This window comes from Protopterus annectens, chromosome 13.part0 (assembly GCF_019279795.1).
Source record: "Protopterus annectens isolate FY-2018-M chromosome 13.part0, PAN1.0, whole genome shotgun sequence".
Lineage (NCBI taxonomy): Eukaryota > Metazoa > Chordata > Ceratodontiformes > Protopteridae > Protopterus > Protopterus annectens.
This window is the reverse complement of record NC_056747.1, coordinates 930182949-930199110: the sequence shown is the minus strand read 5'-3', so window position 1 is coordinate 930199110 and position 16162 is coordinate 930182949. Positions and strand designations below refer to the sequence as shown.

The window sequence follows — 16162 nt, the reverse complement described above, 5'->3', positions numbered from 1 at the left end:
GCTGTCTGGTTGTTCTGTCTTGGGCAAGACACAGTCCCATACACCCTAAAGGCTATTGCAGTAGTGGAAATGCTGAACATTCACAGTAACTTTCTCCTTCCATACATCTGATCTTAGTGAAAAAGCAAAGATGCAACTCCATATTTAACTATAAACAGTTTATCTTCCTGGGAGCAAAATGTGTTACAAGACTTGAGTTGTGTAGCAAATTTAATCTATAACTGGTATCGCTATCCTGAAGTAATAAAGCAATGCTCAGCTTATAACGTACCAGATAAAGGCACAAAATACTCTTATCAAGACAGTAGAAAGAACCCCCCTCCCAAAAGGTTCCCTCACCCGTCTCACTTACAAAAATATATTGAAAGAAAACAAAGGGTTCATTTAATTCTGATAATTCCGAAATGGTCACAATAGTCATGACTCTCTTTTCTGTTGAAAGCAATCAGATCATCACATCCACTACTCAGAGATCTTCAACACTCTACTGCACAATGTGCCTTACAGCACTGTAGCTAAAGTTCTCAGTCCCCCCCCCCCCAATAAAAAATCTAGTCTCATCTAAAGAAGTCAATGTCCTGCAAGAGGAAGTCGTATCTGTTTTACTCGTAGATAATTTCCATCTGGACTTAAGATAGCAAACCTTCCACCCACGCACATGTACTTTCCTATGAATCTACTCTACTACTTGTATTTATTTAGCCCAAGTTTTCATAGTCTTCCAATAAGGTGTACTATGCAGCTTTATCAACTTACCTTCCACAGAATCCAAACATGTTATCTCCTTCATTTATTAAACTTTTTCTTAAATGACTCCTGTACCCTAACCTTCCCAAGAAAGTGGTGATTCATCCATGGGATTTGAATTTTGTTTCTGAAACAGTAATAAAAACAAAATTTTAACTAATGTAGTCAGCCCCTTTAAAATTTCTAACGCAGAAAATGCATTTGTTAGCTGCCACCTTAGCTGGAAAGGTCTCATCATCCTACATATACAGAGAATAGCTTTTCAAGAAATTCTTTCTTAATGCCCAAGGTCATGTCTGACAATGCGATGAGCCATGATCCAGCTTCATGCACCAGAGTCAGCCCCCCAAGTCACCTTAAAATGTGGATGAGCCCTTACTACAATTTATGGACTCTAGGAGACAGTGCTGGGCTTAGATCACAAAGATTAAGGCATTTATGAAGTCAGATCACTTGCTTCTTTTTCCCAGTGAAGTCAGGTGCTTAAACAGAAAGAACATTTTTCTGAAGGGATACACAAATGTATCAGATGTCATGACTCACTTGAAAAGACCATTTAGGGTCAGTAATTACAAGGAAGAAGTCAGCTCTGCAACCTTTTTTAGAAGGGTCACAGTGGGGGATAGTTGTGATGCTGTTACCTAGGTTCTTGGTGCACACATTTACCAAGCATTACTAACTTCTTATTTTTCAAAGGGAAAGAAAGGTGCTGCTACCACTGTCCAGGGTGTGATAATTGGCACCAACATCCAACATCTTTAACTGCATAATTTGCTCTTCTACCCTAATTCGAAGAATTAGTGTGAAGATCCAAGATATAGGAAATATAGTACAACTATATAACACATACCACAGCAGTAAATAAACGGCTCTATTTTGTATCTTACTGACATAAGATTTTGCTCGCTCCATCCTCCTCAGGACTATTTGGACATTTGCTGTCCTGGTGCAGTGCTGTAGATGAATGCATGCCTAGCGTGCGGTTACAATTTGGGGGATGAAATCACACAACAGTTCAGCAAATCCAGCACGCAGATCAAAGGCCAATACTTGAAGTGGCTATGTTGGCTACTATCAGCCATCTTCTCTATGAATCTGCCCCCTCTTAACTTCTGTGGCGCACACTGACACCACCTGCCTTGTAATGGGATAGACATCCAAGTATTATTTTGCTATGTTCTGGCACACTTCCTTACTACCAATGTAGAGAAGCTTGGCTCTAACACCCCCCCCCAAGTTCTGGAATACCATTCTCTGTCTTTCTGTTAAATTATACTCTGTTGAAGAATTTTTACCAGAAGGACTGTCCCCATAATAACCATCTAGTGATATAAATGAAATACAAAGTGACTCAATCATCTATAGGCAGTCCCAGATTTACAGACATCTGACTTACAGACAACCCATAGATAATAACGGGCTGCCTCAATGTCAGAAATAATGTGAAAATAAATAAAAATCTTTAAAGTTGCCCAAATCTTACCTTAAAATGAAGAATTCTGTTGTACTTTCCTTTTCCCCATTCCTGAAGCTGCTTGCGCGTCTTGTTAGAGCAGTTACTTCCATCTTCATGGAGAACAAGAGATCCGATTGGTTAAGAGATTATGGTATTCTCGATCTGATTGATCAAGACTGCTGGCTTGTACAGTACACAGTACTGGAGCAGTTACTGTACTGTATATTAGAAGAACAAATAGCATTGCGGCTCACTAGGGTCTAGGTGACAGTAGGTGGTCTGGCAGAGATCTGAAAGTTCCGGAAAGAGTGGAAAACATTCTTTTGTGATGTCTGTAGTATAGAAATGTGAAGTGAAGCTTAAAAAGAGGTAACTAACATTTTTTTGTGTGGAACATTCTACTGTACTGTATTGCATATAGTATAGTAGAACGTTGCATGTACATGTTTCAACTTGCATACAAATTTGACTTAAGGACAGACTAAAAAACGGATCTCATACTTAATCCAGGGACTGCCTGTACTACGTACTTCCTGAGGTGATAAATGTCACCCAAGTTCACTGACATGACATGCTACTGCTGTTATCTCAACTGTCCTGGATTTTACAGGTAAGTACTAAGCTAGCGGGCCTTGTGGGCCATTTTAAGCCTAGCCAATTTACCTTCCAAAAGTGAGAATCAAACATTGTGGCACCATTTTGTGGTGCGATGATGATAAAAAAGCCAACAAGTCTACCTGTAATGAGTACACTGGACTGCTGTAATCACAGTACAGTTTTACATAAAAACAAACCAAAACAACGGGGGGGGGGGGTGTCACTTCAACAGCGAGACTTAATGCACATTATCACCTTTTAAAAGCTCTGCAGTTAAAGAAAGCATCAGAATTGTATTAACTGTTAAACAGATCTCAAAGCAAACAACAGTTGTTATAAAATAAAAAGCATTTAGTATTCAAAAATGTTCACGCTAAGGGTGGCCTAATCAGTGTGCCCACTATAAAGTGAGCACATCTCAATAGAAAGAAATCCATCCACTAAACTCTTCTTGAGCAGCAGGGTTTTGTATTGAGATGTACTTCTTACCATAATTAGGGTATATGTTTCAAGGCTTGGGACAAAATATAAGAAAAATCTGGAAGTTCTGAAAAAGGCTTGACAGTTAAGATATACGATTACTGCCAGAAATCCCTGACTCAGTTGTCCAGACTTCCGTAGAAACTCACTGATTTTCCTCATATTTTAAAGTAAAACACTGACACAGCCAATTCACACAGAAGAAAAGGCTGCAATTACCTTGACTGAACTAACTAAAAATAGCAGCCTGCTTTTAGTTATAGCAGAGTGAATTAAAAATAGTGGGCCCCTTTTCTGCATACCTCTCAGTTTCTTTGGTCATGAATTCTGGATAAACTCAAAAGCAGTGTCAGACAACAGCCAAAAATCAGGGACAATTTTAAAATTTTACTTTAAGTCTTATAAAAGGTTAATGGAACATTTTTGCTGAACATACTATTTTCTGAACAATATGCAGTATGAGGCTATAATGTCAGGCATTATTTACTGACTGTATTCATTTACTAGAAAGTCAAAAGTTTCCAGGGAAAAGGGCAAAAAATATGAAGCAGAATCAAGGACGTAAAACCAAATCAGACAGTTGACAGGTATGCGTTTCTGAAAGAGGTACACTTTTAACGTTCTGAAATTGTTTATATTTACCAGAAACTCATACACTCAACTCATTTTACAGACCATTCCTCATTTTGCCTCATATTTTTTACCCTGTTCCCTGTAACACTAAAGACTCAGAACATGCATAGGACACATCTTGGATGCCCCAGACTACCTTAAACTGGCTGAAGAGAACTTAAAAGTCCATTTATACAAAGACATTACTTAGAAAAGGTAAGACTTTTTTATTAAATGTCATTGTATAATAGCAATCATCCACTTCAGTATGTAAGCAATGTAGGAATTACCCACTGCTGGCTTTGTTTGATCACTCAGGCTTCATCCTCATCATCAAACTACTTTAACCATGGGTACATCCCGGTGATACCCACACCCAGTTGTGGATTAATGCTAAAAATGTACAACAGGATACATGACAGGCACTTACAAATATGTTCAATGGACATCAAGCTTCTCTTGCTCTGGGATTCTCAGCGGCATTATCTGTAGAATTGCTGGACTCTTATCACGTTACTAACAGCAAGTATCTACCAGGTGATAAACTACTCCAAGGATTCATAGAGATCTACCATCTCCAAATTTAATATTTGATCATCATTTGATAAAGTATTTTATTATTTATCCTTTAACCAGTTAAGTCAGCTGACACATCGACATCCAATTTAAGTCATGACTGGGAGCCAAAGCAGAAGCAACATAATACAGTACACTAATTCAATAATAATAAACAATAGCTGCATGGTGCATTTTTTGTTGAGATAGAGAAAGTGAGACAGTACATAATGGATAAAGTCATTCACAAGAGGTACCCTTAATAGGAAGGCATAACAGCATTAATTAGAAGTTCTGTACTTACCATAACTTGATATCTGTGTTATCCATTTTCATTCTTCCTCACCTACGGGTCTAGGATCTGATCCATGGATCTGACTTGACCGCTTTCTACAAGACTTCAGATCCAAGCCTCATGCTCCACCCTTTACCCATAATGCCCCAGTCCATCCCCAACTCCCCATATTGAGTTTGCTGTCCTTCTCGTCAGTCATTCATACAATATACAGAAGGATGTAATAAGCAAATCCTGGTGAAGCTCAAACCAGGAACCTAAGGGTCCTATGACATCTAGAAGTCCTTCTAGGAGTACTGGTCAGGGGACGGTTGGGAAGGAAAGTGATGAAGAATGAAAATGGATAACACAGATACCAAGTTATGGTAAGTACATCATTTCTAAATCTGATGTCCTTTTTATTCTTCCTCACTAATGGGTCACAGTCCCCAGCTACAGCTACGTAACTCTTGGGTGGTCCTTATGGAAAGACATGTCAGAGCACTGTCAAACCAAAGGAAGCTCTGTTTCTAGAGACAATGTCCAATTTGTAATGTGTAACAAAAGTATGAGTTTTTGACCATGTAGCTGCAGCAAAATAGTGATTGAAACTCTGAAATAAAGCAGCTGAAGCTGCCATAGATCTAGTACAATGGGCTCTAGGAGTACAAGGCAATTCAAACTTTTTGAGAGTAAATCAGTGAAATACAACTCATAATCCATCTGGCCAGAGTAATTTTAGAAACTACGAGACCCAGGCGATTGGGAGAAAAGGCCAAAAAAAAAGTTGGTCAGATTTCCTATGCTGTTTCGTTCTCTGAAGACAGAAATGTACTTGTCTATGAACATCAAGAAAATGAAGCATGTACTCGCCCTTGTTTGAAAAATTGGGAAAAAACACTGGGAGTTGAATGGACTGGTTGATATTAGATTCAGTAGCTACCTTGGGCATAAAAGAAGGATTTGTTCATAATGACACTCTATCCTTACGGAAGATGATATAAGGAGGCTTCGCTGACAAGGCCTGTAATTTGGACATTCTTTGCCGATGTAATGGCTACCAACAGGATTGTTTTCCAAGACAGATATTTCAAACTGCAACTGTTTGCTGACTCAAAAGGCTTTTGAGTCAACCCTTGGAGAACTATCAGGAGATCCCAAAGAGGGGATGGATCCCTTATGGGAGGTCTAAGAAGGAAAATTCCTTTCATAAAGGAATTACATAGTTTAGAAACAGACAGTTAAAGCTCATTTCTCGTATGAAAATTGTATATTGCAGCTAATTGCACTTTAATAGTAGAAAAACTAGCTCCGCTGAAAAGGGTACTGAGAAAAAGGATGGTTGGAATTGGGGCTGAAAGGGGATCAATGCTCTCTTTAGAAGCCCATTCAGAAAACCTTTTCCACGTACTTCTGTATACTTTTCCAGTGGAAGACTTCTGAGAAGCTAATATAATGTGATGGACTGAGGAGGCAAGCCTGGACTGTCTTACTATCACTAGAATTGGAGGAACCATGTTGTCAGTTTGAGTGTGTAGAGAGTGGGATGCTGGGATTCTGATGAGTGAGACAGGACATCCTGATTGGGGTCCAGAATCCATGGAGGATATCTGAGATGAGACCATAGTAAGAGGAACCACTCCTGATGAGGCAAGTAGGGGGCAATGAGAATGACTGAGCTTTCAGCCTGCTTGCTTTCTGTAGAAACCAGGGAATCAAAGGGACAGGAGGATAAGCATAAAGTAGACAGGGGGCCAATCGTGAACTAGAGCATCCACTGGTGACTCCTCCTGAGGGGGGATCAGCGTGAAGTACACGCTGTACTTGTTGAGAGGATAGGCAAATAGGTCACAGCAAGGCTGGCCCCAATGGCTGAAAATTCTGTTCGCTACCGAATGACTGAGATACCACTTGTGAGGAATCAGAGTGGACCTGCTGAGTCTGTCTGCCAGTACACTGGTTTTCCCCGGTATGTGTGTTGCAACTAGAAAACAGTCTGAACAGATCGCCCATTCCCAGACCCTCATGGTCCCTGCATAATGGGTATGAAGGGGTTCCTCCTTGTTTGTTGATGGACCAGACTACTGACATACTGTCTGTATGAAAAGCAATCATCTCCAGAGGAAAAATGTCCTGAAAGGCTTGCAATGGTAATAGGACTGCTCATCTCCAGGAAATTGATATGCATCTTGGTCTCCAAGGGGGACCACGCACCTTAGACCATCTTTTCCCTCACCCTGACTGGGAAGCATCCATGGTCACTGCAGCTATTGGATGGGGAAGAGAGAACAGCCTGCTCAGTAACAGGTCTTCTGATTGTATCCACCATTGGATACAACATTTGCAGACTGGTGTGAGTTTTATGGGAACAGATGGAGACTAGTAAAGAAATGATCACTGCACTGCCAGGGTCCAATGGGGTGTTCGCATGAAGAACCTGGCTAAGGGAACTAAAATAATGGTGGCTGACATCGATCAAAGAGCCTTCAACACCAACTTTGCAGGAGGAGATGGATGGGATATTAAATCTAGTACATGATTTCTCAGTTATGTGATTTGGTGCATAGGAAACAAAGCCACTTGGTGTAATGTATTCAGTTGAGTTCCTATAAAGTCTAGATTCTGTATAGGAGTCAGCTCAGATCTGGTCAGGTTTATGGTTATTCCCAGGGGTTTCAAGGTGTGAAGTAAACAATCCCTGGCTTGAATGAGTTGATGCCTGGTTGGGGCAGTAAGGAGCCAATCATCTAGGTAGGGAAACATCTGGAATTCTCTGAGCCTCAGGTGAGGTGCAATGACTGCCATGCATTTGGTGAACACCCTGGGGGGGGGGGGCGCTCTGGTAAGTGCAAAGGTCAGTACTCTGAATTGGCAAGCAGAAGAGCAAGTGTCCCCTGGCATGCCTATTTTGATATGACAGTACACTTCCTGGACCCCCTCTGCCTCTGGGGTGACATCTACCATTAAAACCTCCTCCTCAGCCTCTGAAAGAAGCATCTCCCCAGGAGTCCTGGAAAAGTCACAGATTTACAGAACCATACTTTCTTACTACCTCACTGGTTCCTGCAGTACGTGTGCGGAGGAGTACAAAACTTGATTCCAACAGCAGACAAGGTCTTTCCCTTCTGCTTGCTGCGGGTGTTTTTTTTACTGATGGCCCAAACATGGTGGAGCCATCGAAGGGGGTGTTTATGAAAGACGTCTTACAGGGTTCCACCAAATCGCAAAGCCTCATCCTGGCATGAAGTCTTACCAGTGCACGGGAAAGAAGGCTCATTGAAGAATTAGTCACAGAAGATCAAATAGCCACTTGTGGAGAAACTTTCTTGAGGTTCTCCTCTGACATGGTCTCAGCTACAGAGCTTGACAGCTCCTTGATTAAATCTTTCTGCAAATGGGTGAAATGTGCTAGGTAATTTAATGATCTCAGTGCGAAAGTAGCCAAGGTGTAGAAGCACTTCCTGAATCTGTCCATCGCTCAGGACTCCTTATTCAGTGGCTGGACAGTGGAGCTTTGTTGTACTAGTTCCTTCTTTGTAGCTGCTGCCACAACCATGGCATCCACTGCAACACCCTTACTCCAATGTAGTCATTCTGCAGGGGGGGGGGGTACAGTTGTGTACACTTACCATAAATGTAGATGTTCGAGTGTATTCACTGTTGGAGTCATCACATTTGGGTTATCTGCTTGCAGTAGCCCTCAGTCGGCCTGATTATCAAAGTCTTGGGTCCTGTGTCGGTTGCTGTCTCATCTTCCGTGACGTCAGGTAGTCAGGGGTATAAAGCATGCAGCTAATGCCATTACAGCAGTTTTTCTTGCCCCAGATGTCAGGTGCCCCCCTATTGGGAAGCAATTAAATATATATATGCAAGGTTATACCTCCAACAAAAAAGCAAATACACCAAAAAGCTTTTAAGCATAGCAAAGGAGAGTAGAGGTATAGCCAAAAGAAGTCGGGGGGCTGGAGGGAGGGTAAACAGGACTGCAACAGTGAATACACTTGAACATCTATATTTATGGTAAGGGTACACAACTGTACTATGTTCTTCGTGTTTCACAGTTGCAGTCTTCACATTTGGGTAGATTCCCAAAGCTAAGGATGGGAGGAGGAATTTAGATAGCATTAGGACCAGCTATAAGGCACTGCAAGACTGCAGTGGCAAAGCCAGCTCTGGATTTAGAGAAAATTGGCAAATGGCAATGCTTGGTGAAAGTATGTACCGAACTCCAGGTAGCAGCTTCTAGGATGTCCCTGGTAGGGACACCTCTGAGAAAGGCTGTAGCGGTAGATGCAGCCCTGGTTGAATGTGGTCTAATCACCTGTGGGATAGGTTTTCCATGATGCTTATAGCAGAAATGAATGCAATGGCCTATCCACTTAGAAATGGTTTGCTTTGAAATAGCCTTCCCCTCTGCCCCTGCAGCAAATGCCACCAGCAGTTGTTCAGATATCCTTTGAGGTTTAGTTCTGTCCAAGTAAAATCTAAGTTGTCTGTGCACATCTAAGGCGTGCAGTATCCGTTCCCCTTTGTTCTGTGCATTAGAAAAGAAAGTTGGCAAATGAATGGACTGATTAAGAGCCACACTCGATACTATCTTGGGCATGAAGGAGGGATTGGTCCTGAGGGACACTCTGTCTGCATGAAAGATGATGAGAGGGTCCACTGCCATAAGAGCCTGTAATTCAGATACCCTTCTTACTGAAGTGATTGCTAAAAGGAAGGCTGTTTTCCAAGAAAGGAATTTTAACTCTGCACTTGCAGCTGGCTCAAAAGGAGGTAGAGTGAGTTTTTCCAATAGAAAGTTAAGGTCCCAGGCTGGAGTTGGGGCTCTCCTGGGTGGTCTTAAGTTTTTGGCCCCTCTGAGGAGCTGCTTGAGCAGTGGATGAGAGAAGAGGGATGGTTCTGTGTTGTAATGAGCTGAAATGGCTGAGGCATACATTTTGATGGAGGAAAACGAAAGGCCCTTGTGAAGCATCTCAGTTAAGTATTGAAGAATCTGAGGTAAACTGGGCGCTGCTGTGCCCATCCCTTGAGTTTGATTCCAGGCACAGAATCTTTTCCATTTTTCAGCATAAGATTTTTTAGTACTAGGCCTCTTTGCCTCCAAAATGACATACAACACTTGCTTACTGAGGGATGGTAACGGAGAGATTAGGTAATTAGCCAGGCTGCCAGGTTCAGGGTTTGAAGCTGAGGGTGCAGAATCTGGCCCTCCTGCTGTGACAGCAGGGTAGGGGTCTGAGGCAGGTGCCATGGAGCCAGCAGTGACACACTGCGCAAGAGGGGGTACCAGTGTTGGCAAGGCCAGTCTGGTGCAATCAGTATCGTCCTTGGTTTGTCCTGTTTGATCTTTAGTAGTACTTTGGAGAGGAGAGGCAGAGGAGGAAAGGCATAAACTGACAGATTTTTCCAGCTGAAGGACAGGGCATCCACTTTCCAAGCTTGTTGGTGGGGAGTCCTTGTGCAGAATTTGTCCAATTGGTAGTTCTGGGGGGAGGCAAACAGGTCTATTTCTGGGCTCCCCCATTTGTTTGTCAACATGTTGAAAGTCTTTGGTTCCAGTTTCCACTCGTGTGGGTCCATGAGATTTCTGCTTAGTTCGTCTGCCAGTGTATTTAGTTTTCCTGGCAGGAATTGAGCCTGTAGATGCACTTGGTAGCTCAAGGCTGTGTTCCACAGAGCCATGGCTAGTCTGTAGAGGAGGTATGAATGGGTACCCCCCTGCTTGTTTATGTACCACATAACAGTGGTGTTGTCCGTCTTTACCATTAATTGTCCTGGAAGAATGTGGTCCTTGAAGGCTGTCAGAGCATTCTGTACAGCTAACATTTCTTTTTGATTGATATGCAGGTGCATTTGACTTGGGCTCCATTTGCTTTGAATGCACTTCCCTGCCAGGTGAGCCCCCCCATGCATAGTCTGATGCATCTGCTGTTAGGGTTTGGGCGACAGGGGGTAGAGTGACAGGTAGTCTCTTGTTTTGGTGGCAGGCCTCTGCCCACCAAAGGAACTCTAACTGTAGGCAACGTATGACAGGAATCATTGCTTCTAGATCCTGAGAATGTTGACACCATAGGCTTTTTAGATACCATTGTAGTTTCCTCAAGCAGTCTTGCATATGGAATTAGTAGAATGCAGGAGGCCATGAACCCCAAGGCTTGCAGTATTTGCCTTGCAGACAGCAGGGTTTTCGTGGCCATTAGTTTAAAGTAAGTTGTCAAATTAATTTGTTTCTCTGGCGTGAGGAAAGCCATCTGGGAAGTTGTGTTCCAGCTTGCTCCCAGGAATATAATTTATTGACAGGGTACAAGATGTAATTTCTTTTCGTTTATGGTGTACCCCAGACAAGTAAGTACCTTTTGTACAAATGCCAGCTGACTGTCTTGGCTTTCTGCCTGAATTAGACAATCGTCCAGGTATGGGTACATTTGAATATTTATTTGTCTGCAAAACGCAATGACTGGAGCTAGGCACTTTGTGAATACCCTTGTCACAGTAGATAAGCCAAAGGGCAGTGCAGAGAACTGACAGTGCATGTAGCCTGCTTTCAAGTGTAGGTATCTTCTGCAAGATTCCCTGATTGGGATGTGCAGGCAGTCTTCCTTTAAATCCAGTGTTGCCAACCAGGCATCCTTGCCTATCATAGGAAGCAACTGGTGAAGAGTTAGCATCTTGAGTTTTGGGATCACTAAAAAGGTGTTTATGATAGAAAGGTCCAGGATAGGACGCCATGAGTTGTCTTTTCTGGGTACCAGGAAAAGTCTTGAGTAGAAACCATGCCCCTTTTCTTCTTCTGGCACAGTTTGAATAGCCCTTATGCTTAAGAGACAGTACTTGCTTTTGAGCTTCTGCCCACTGATTTGGGGGTAGATCTCGTCAACCGTTTGAGGTTGGTAATGTGTGGAAGTGAAATCTGTATCCTTGGGAAACTATATTTAAAACCCATTTGTCCTGGGTAATGAGTTCCCAGTTGTTTGCCTGCAGAGAAATCTTTCCCCCGAAAGAAGAAGTCAGTTGAGAAGTGCTTGGAAGTTTTAAAGTTAAGTCACTGAGACAGCTTACCATAGGGGGGAGTCTTACTACTCCCTGATTTGGAAGTGGCAGCCCCCCACTGCTTAGTCCTGTGCGTACCCTGGGATTGAAGCCTGGGTGTTCTGCTGGTTCTGGGTTTGGACTGAGAAGGCCTGAAAGAGGCAGGAAAGGACCAATTCTTAGAGGGCCAATGCCTACTAAATCCTGGAGGCTGTACCTGTAGGAAATCTTTAACAGTTTGCATAGATTTGGCTTTTTCCTCCATCTTTTTAAGTACTACTTCTGCTTTGTTGCCAAACAGACGGTCCTGATTTAAGGGAGCATCCAGCAATTTAGCTTTAACATGATCTGGCAAGGATTGCTCCTTAAGCCAAGCATACCTTCTAAGTACAGACCCAGTGACAGCAGCCCTGCAAGATGCCTCTAGTGAATCAAAACCACATTGCAAAGTATGTTTTCCAACTTGTTCAGCAGAATGGCCAAGGTTGCAGAAGTGTATACCTTCTTACCCCATCTATCCAGCGCCCTGGAATCTCTATCAGACGGGGTAGGATTTCTGGCAGTAGTAGCCTTAATGCCCTTGGGTCCCTGTGAAATGGTCTCAGGATCTGCAGTAGGATTTTTAAAAACTTGTGAGAGTCAGGAACCCTGTAATATCGATCAGGTTTTCTGGGAGCAGGAGGCAAAGAATCAGGGGCCAAGCTAGATTCTGAAAAGGCATCATCAACAATGTCTAGTACAGGAGGGATAGCTAAAGGCCTGTGTTTGGGCAGGAGTAAGAAATCCCTAAACCTCTTTTTAGAATCAGAGTAATCCTGGCTTTCCCAGCGAAAATGCTCCCTAAGAGTATGCAAGGTTTCACCAAAAGAGAAATCCTCGGGGGGTGGGGGGGGTGGGGGGCAGAGGGTTATAGAGTCTTCTGCATCAGAAACCACATAGGTAGATAAGGGCAAATCCTGGTCATCAAAGGAAACAGAAATTTTAGAATCTTGATCAGAAGTATCATAAGCAAATTCAGTCCTAGGTCTCTTAAGAGGGGGAAGGTTGGCTTCCCCTGATTAAAGTAATAAGGTCTTCAGCCATTCTTATCATTTGTTTTTTAGGCATAGAGGCCTGACCATGCAGTCTGGGCGTTGTTTTTCTAGGCATGGTTCGAGTTTTAGGCCTTGAAGAAGAAGATGGCATTGGTTTAATATGCAGGTCAGTAGGCCTGAATACACCCTCATAAGCCGGTGCCTGCACAGCGGCTCCGGACCCATCTAAGGTAGAGACATCCGTAGGTTCCACAGTTGAAGCATCTCGCAGCATACCGGACGCCGAATGGGTCTCAGTAGAGGCCTGCGAATCTGAAGTAGCGGGTATCAGAGGCTGCGAAAGCGCCTCACTGAGTACCGGTGAACTGGTGACTAGCTTAGGAGAAGAGTCGTCGGCAGCTTTGGACCTAGGCGGTCTGTCTGTCTTTATCTTTGCGTTTTTTCGGAATGTCAGTAGTCAGGTGGCTTACCAAAGACATATCTGGATAATTGAAGAGAGTATCAAAATATTTAGAAGCGTAAATATACAGACAAATAGTTCGTTGTTTAAATAAGGCACAAAACAGACAGTGAGGTACGTCGTGGTCAGCACCTACGCAAGGAATACAGTACGAATGAAAATCTTTGAGGTATTTGCTTACTACAAGAAATACAATTATTGACTTTTACTGACATTAGCTTAGAGCAAGAAAAAGTTTCCCCAACGGGATACTTGGCTTTAGTTGAAGACTTCGGTTCTGAAACATGAAAACGAAAACTTCAGGAGTTGGCCAACCGGCACTTGCGAACTGCTTTTGCTTCGGGCACAGCACAGCAAGAAAGACTGATGTAATGGTGTCGGCTGCCTGCTTTATACCCCTGACGTCACGGAAGATGAGACAGCAACCGACGCAGGACCCAAGACTTTAATAATCAGGCCGACTGAGGGCTACTGCAAGCAGATAACCCAAATGTGGTGACTGCAACAGTGAAACACGAACATCTTATCTGTACATTTTGGGACAGGTTTGACAATGTCTAGCTCCTTCCATGCCCAGCGGGAGACTACATCAATAAGCTAATCCACAGGGGGCATCAGGAATACTGACTCTTCAAGAGAAGGATTTTGGGAGGACCAACCACCTCTTTGCCAAAGGATTTCCATGATGTCCCCGAAGGAAACCATCACATGGTGATCGGGGGAATCCTTCATCTTCATCAACGTCCGTCTCCTCCATGTGAGACTCCACAGGGGGAGTCTACGTGTCTCCTTTTGCATGTCCTTTTCTGAGGAACCTCCTCCATGGGGTGTTCCAGGGTGGTGTCAGAAGAGGTGGAAAATTCCTGTGGGGAGCATCACCAGAGGCTTTCTGGAACTGGCTGACCGGAAGGAGCAGAGATGATGGGCTCAAAGCTGATGAAGGATGGAGAGTAGGACACGAGATTCGAGGGGAAAGTTCCCTAGGAGTTGAGAAAGCTCTTTCTACAACTCGGAAGGCTGACAGACCTGGGGAAACCTCCCTCCCCTCCCTCTGAGCCGAAGCAGCCAAGGAAGGGAAGTGGTGTACAGTCCCAGATTCACACTGACCGGACAGAACAGGATATGAACTGTCGAGAGCCAAGGCACCCAGGGGGAGGTTAGGATTAAAAAAAGTAGGAGCTGAATCCTGCTACTCAGATCCGGCAGAGACCTCTTGGATCCAAGACCTGCTCTGCTCTGAACACAATGAAACAGGACTGGTCAGGGTAGCCGTCAGATCCGAGGGGAGGGTGCCTCCTTGGATAAGATGTAGGATCTCTCTGTGATCTAGGATACTTGAGCTCTGAAGCTAGGCATCGGATTGGAAAAGGAGATCAACTTTTTCTAGCAGGAGAGCTCACGGATCCAGTAGGGGATAAAGCTGGAATGACCCCCATCTGAATTTGAGCTCTAAGGAATCTCCACATCGTCCTGTCCATATCAGATTCCAAGTAACTCCTGTAGGACCTAGACAAGACGGAAGAAGGTGGTTTGGAATGTTTGGTGGGAGTCTCAAAAAGTTTGGTAGGAAGAATCGGTGGCACTGGCTTTAGTATTACATCTGGTGAGCGGTCTCTGGCCATCGGATCTGAGGACCTAGGACATGAAACAGAGGCAAGCTGGATCAGAGAGGTCCATCATTGGGGCTGGAACTGTTGGATTTGAGGTGGGTATGAGATTTGAGGCAAGCCCGATAGTTATCAGATCCATGGCTGTTGGATCCCAAACCTTTCTTTGATTTCGCTAACAGCTTCCTAGGAAGAAAGAGGTGACTTGTTCCAAGACCGCCTGCGATAATTTAAGTGGGGGCTGAGCCCCAGCAGGCAATATTCCCTTCAGAATAAATTTATTTCACTGATTCGAGAGTGCTGTCAGAATAACGGTACTACAGACAGGACAAGGAGTGTCCAGATGGGCAGCTCCTAAGCAGAATACGCATTCTTGTGGGCATCAGAGTTGGGAATCTTGTGCCCACAAGAAGTGCACTTCTTGAATCCCTTCAGCTTTTCAGGCTTGTCTGACATATCTTTAATCAAACTACTGTACTTAACAGTATTTTACTTAAAGTCTTAAGCTAACTAACTTTACCCTACCTAAAAAGAGAAATTTAGCCAAAAAATTATAAAACTTTTAAACTTTAAACTACAACACACTAGAATTTTCACTCTAAAAGTAAACCAGCAAACTTCACACTATATAAATGCTTTAAAACTTTTCAACAACTCTAACCACCAAGAGCTGAGGAAATACACACACACTCACACTCACAAATGAACAAATGATAGAAAAAGGAGGTATATTTCAAGTCCCTAATGTCAGCAAAAGCTAATGGAGGAGCAGAAAAACTAACTACTTTGCAAGAAAAAGGTTCACCAAATCATTTTAGAAAAATAAATGGAGACAATGGATCTTCTGTTCTTGCTACAATGGCAGCAAATGAGATCTGAGGAGATGGGGATGGACTAGGGCATTATGGGTATAGAGAGGAGCATGAGGCTTGGATCAGAAGTCTTGTAGAAAGCGGCTCAGTCAGATCAGAGGATCAGAACTTAGATCCATAGGTGAGGAAGAATGAAAAGGACAACATCAGATCTATGAAATTATTAGAACTTCTGAAGTACTTCCACCTGATGGGTGGTTAATGAGTGTAGCTTAGAAAGTTTAGCAAGGGATGTGTAATGAATACTAAGCAGCTTACTCTTTTGAAGAATTGTGGCTTTGCTCATTTTCTGAAATCCAATGGCAAAATCCTGCTGCTGACAAGTAGGAACTATTGCTTGTAGATCATCATAACCTTTCTGTTGAAATAAAAAAAATGTAATGGAACGTTAAGAATTATTTACTTCCTGCTTAAAGAACTCCATTTACAAAAA

At 43.1% G+C, this 16162-nt stretch overlaps 1 protein-coding gene across 4 annotated transcripts in view; it reads right to left on the bottom strand.

Annotated features, from left to right (window-relative positions):
• The window catches only part of MLX (MAX dimerization protein MLX), a 702906-nt gene that overhangs the window by 397773 nt on the left and 288971 nt on the right, over nucleotides 1–16162 (bottom strand). For all 4 annotated transcript variants that reach the window (XM_044054697.1, XM_044054694.1, XM_044054695.1 and 1 more), the window contains one exon: nucleotides 15988–16087. In XM_044054697.1, coding sequence (XP_043910632.1) covers nucleotides 15988–16087 — 100 coding nt within the window. The remainder of the gene's footprint in view (nucleotides 1–15987; nucleotides 16088–16162) is intronic.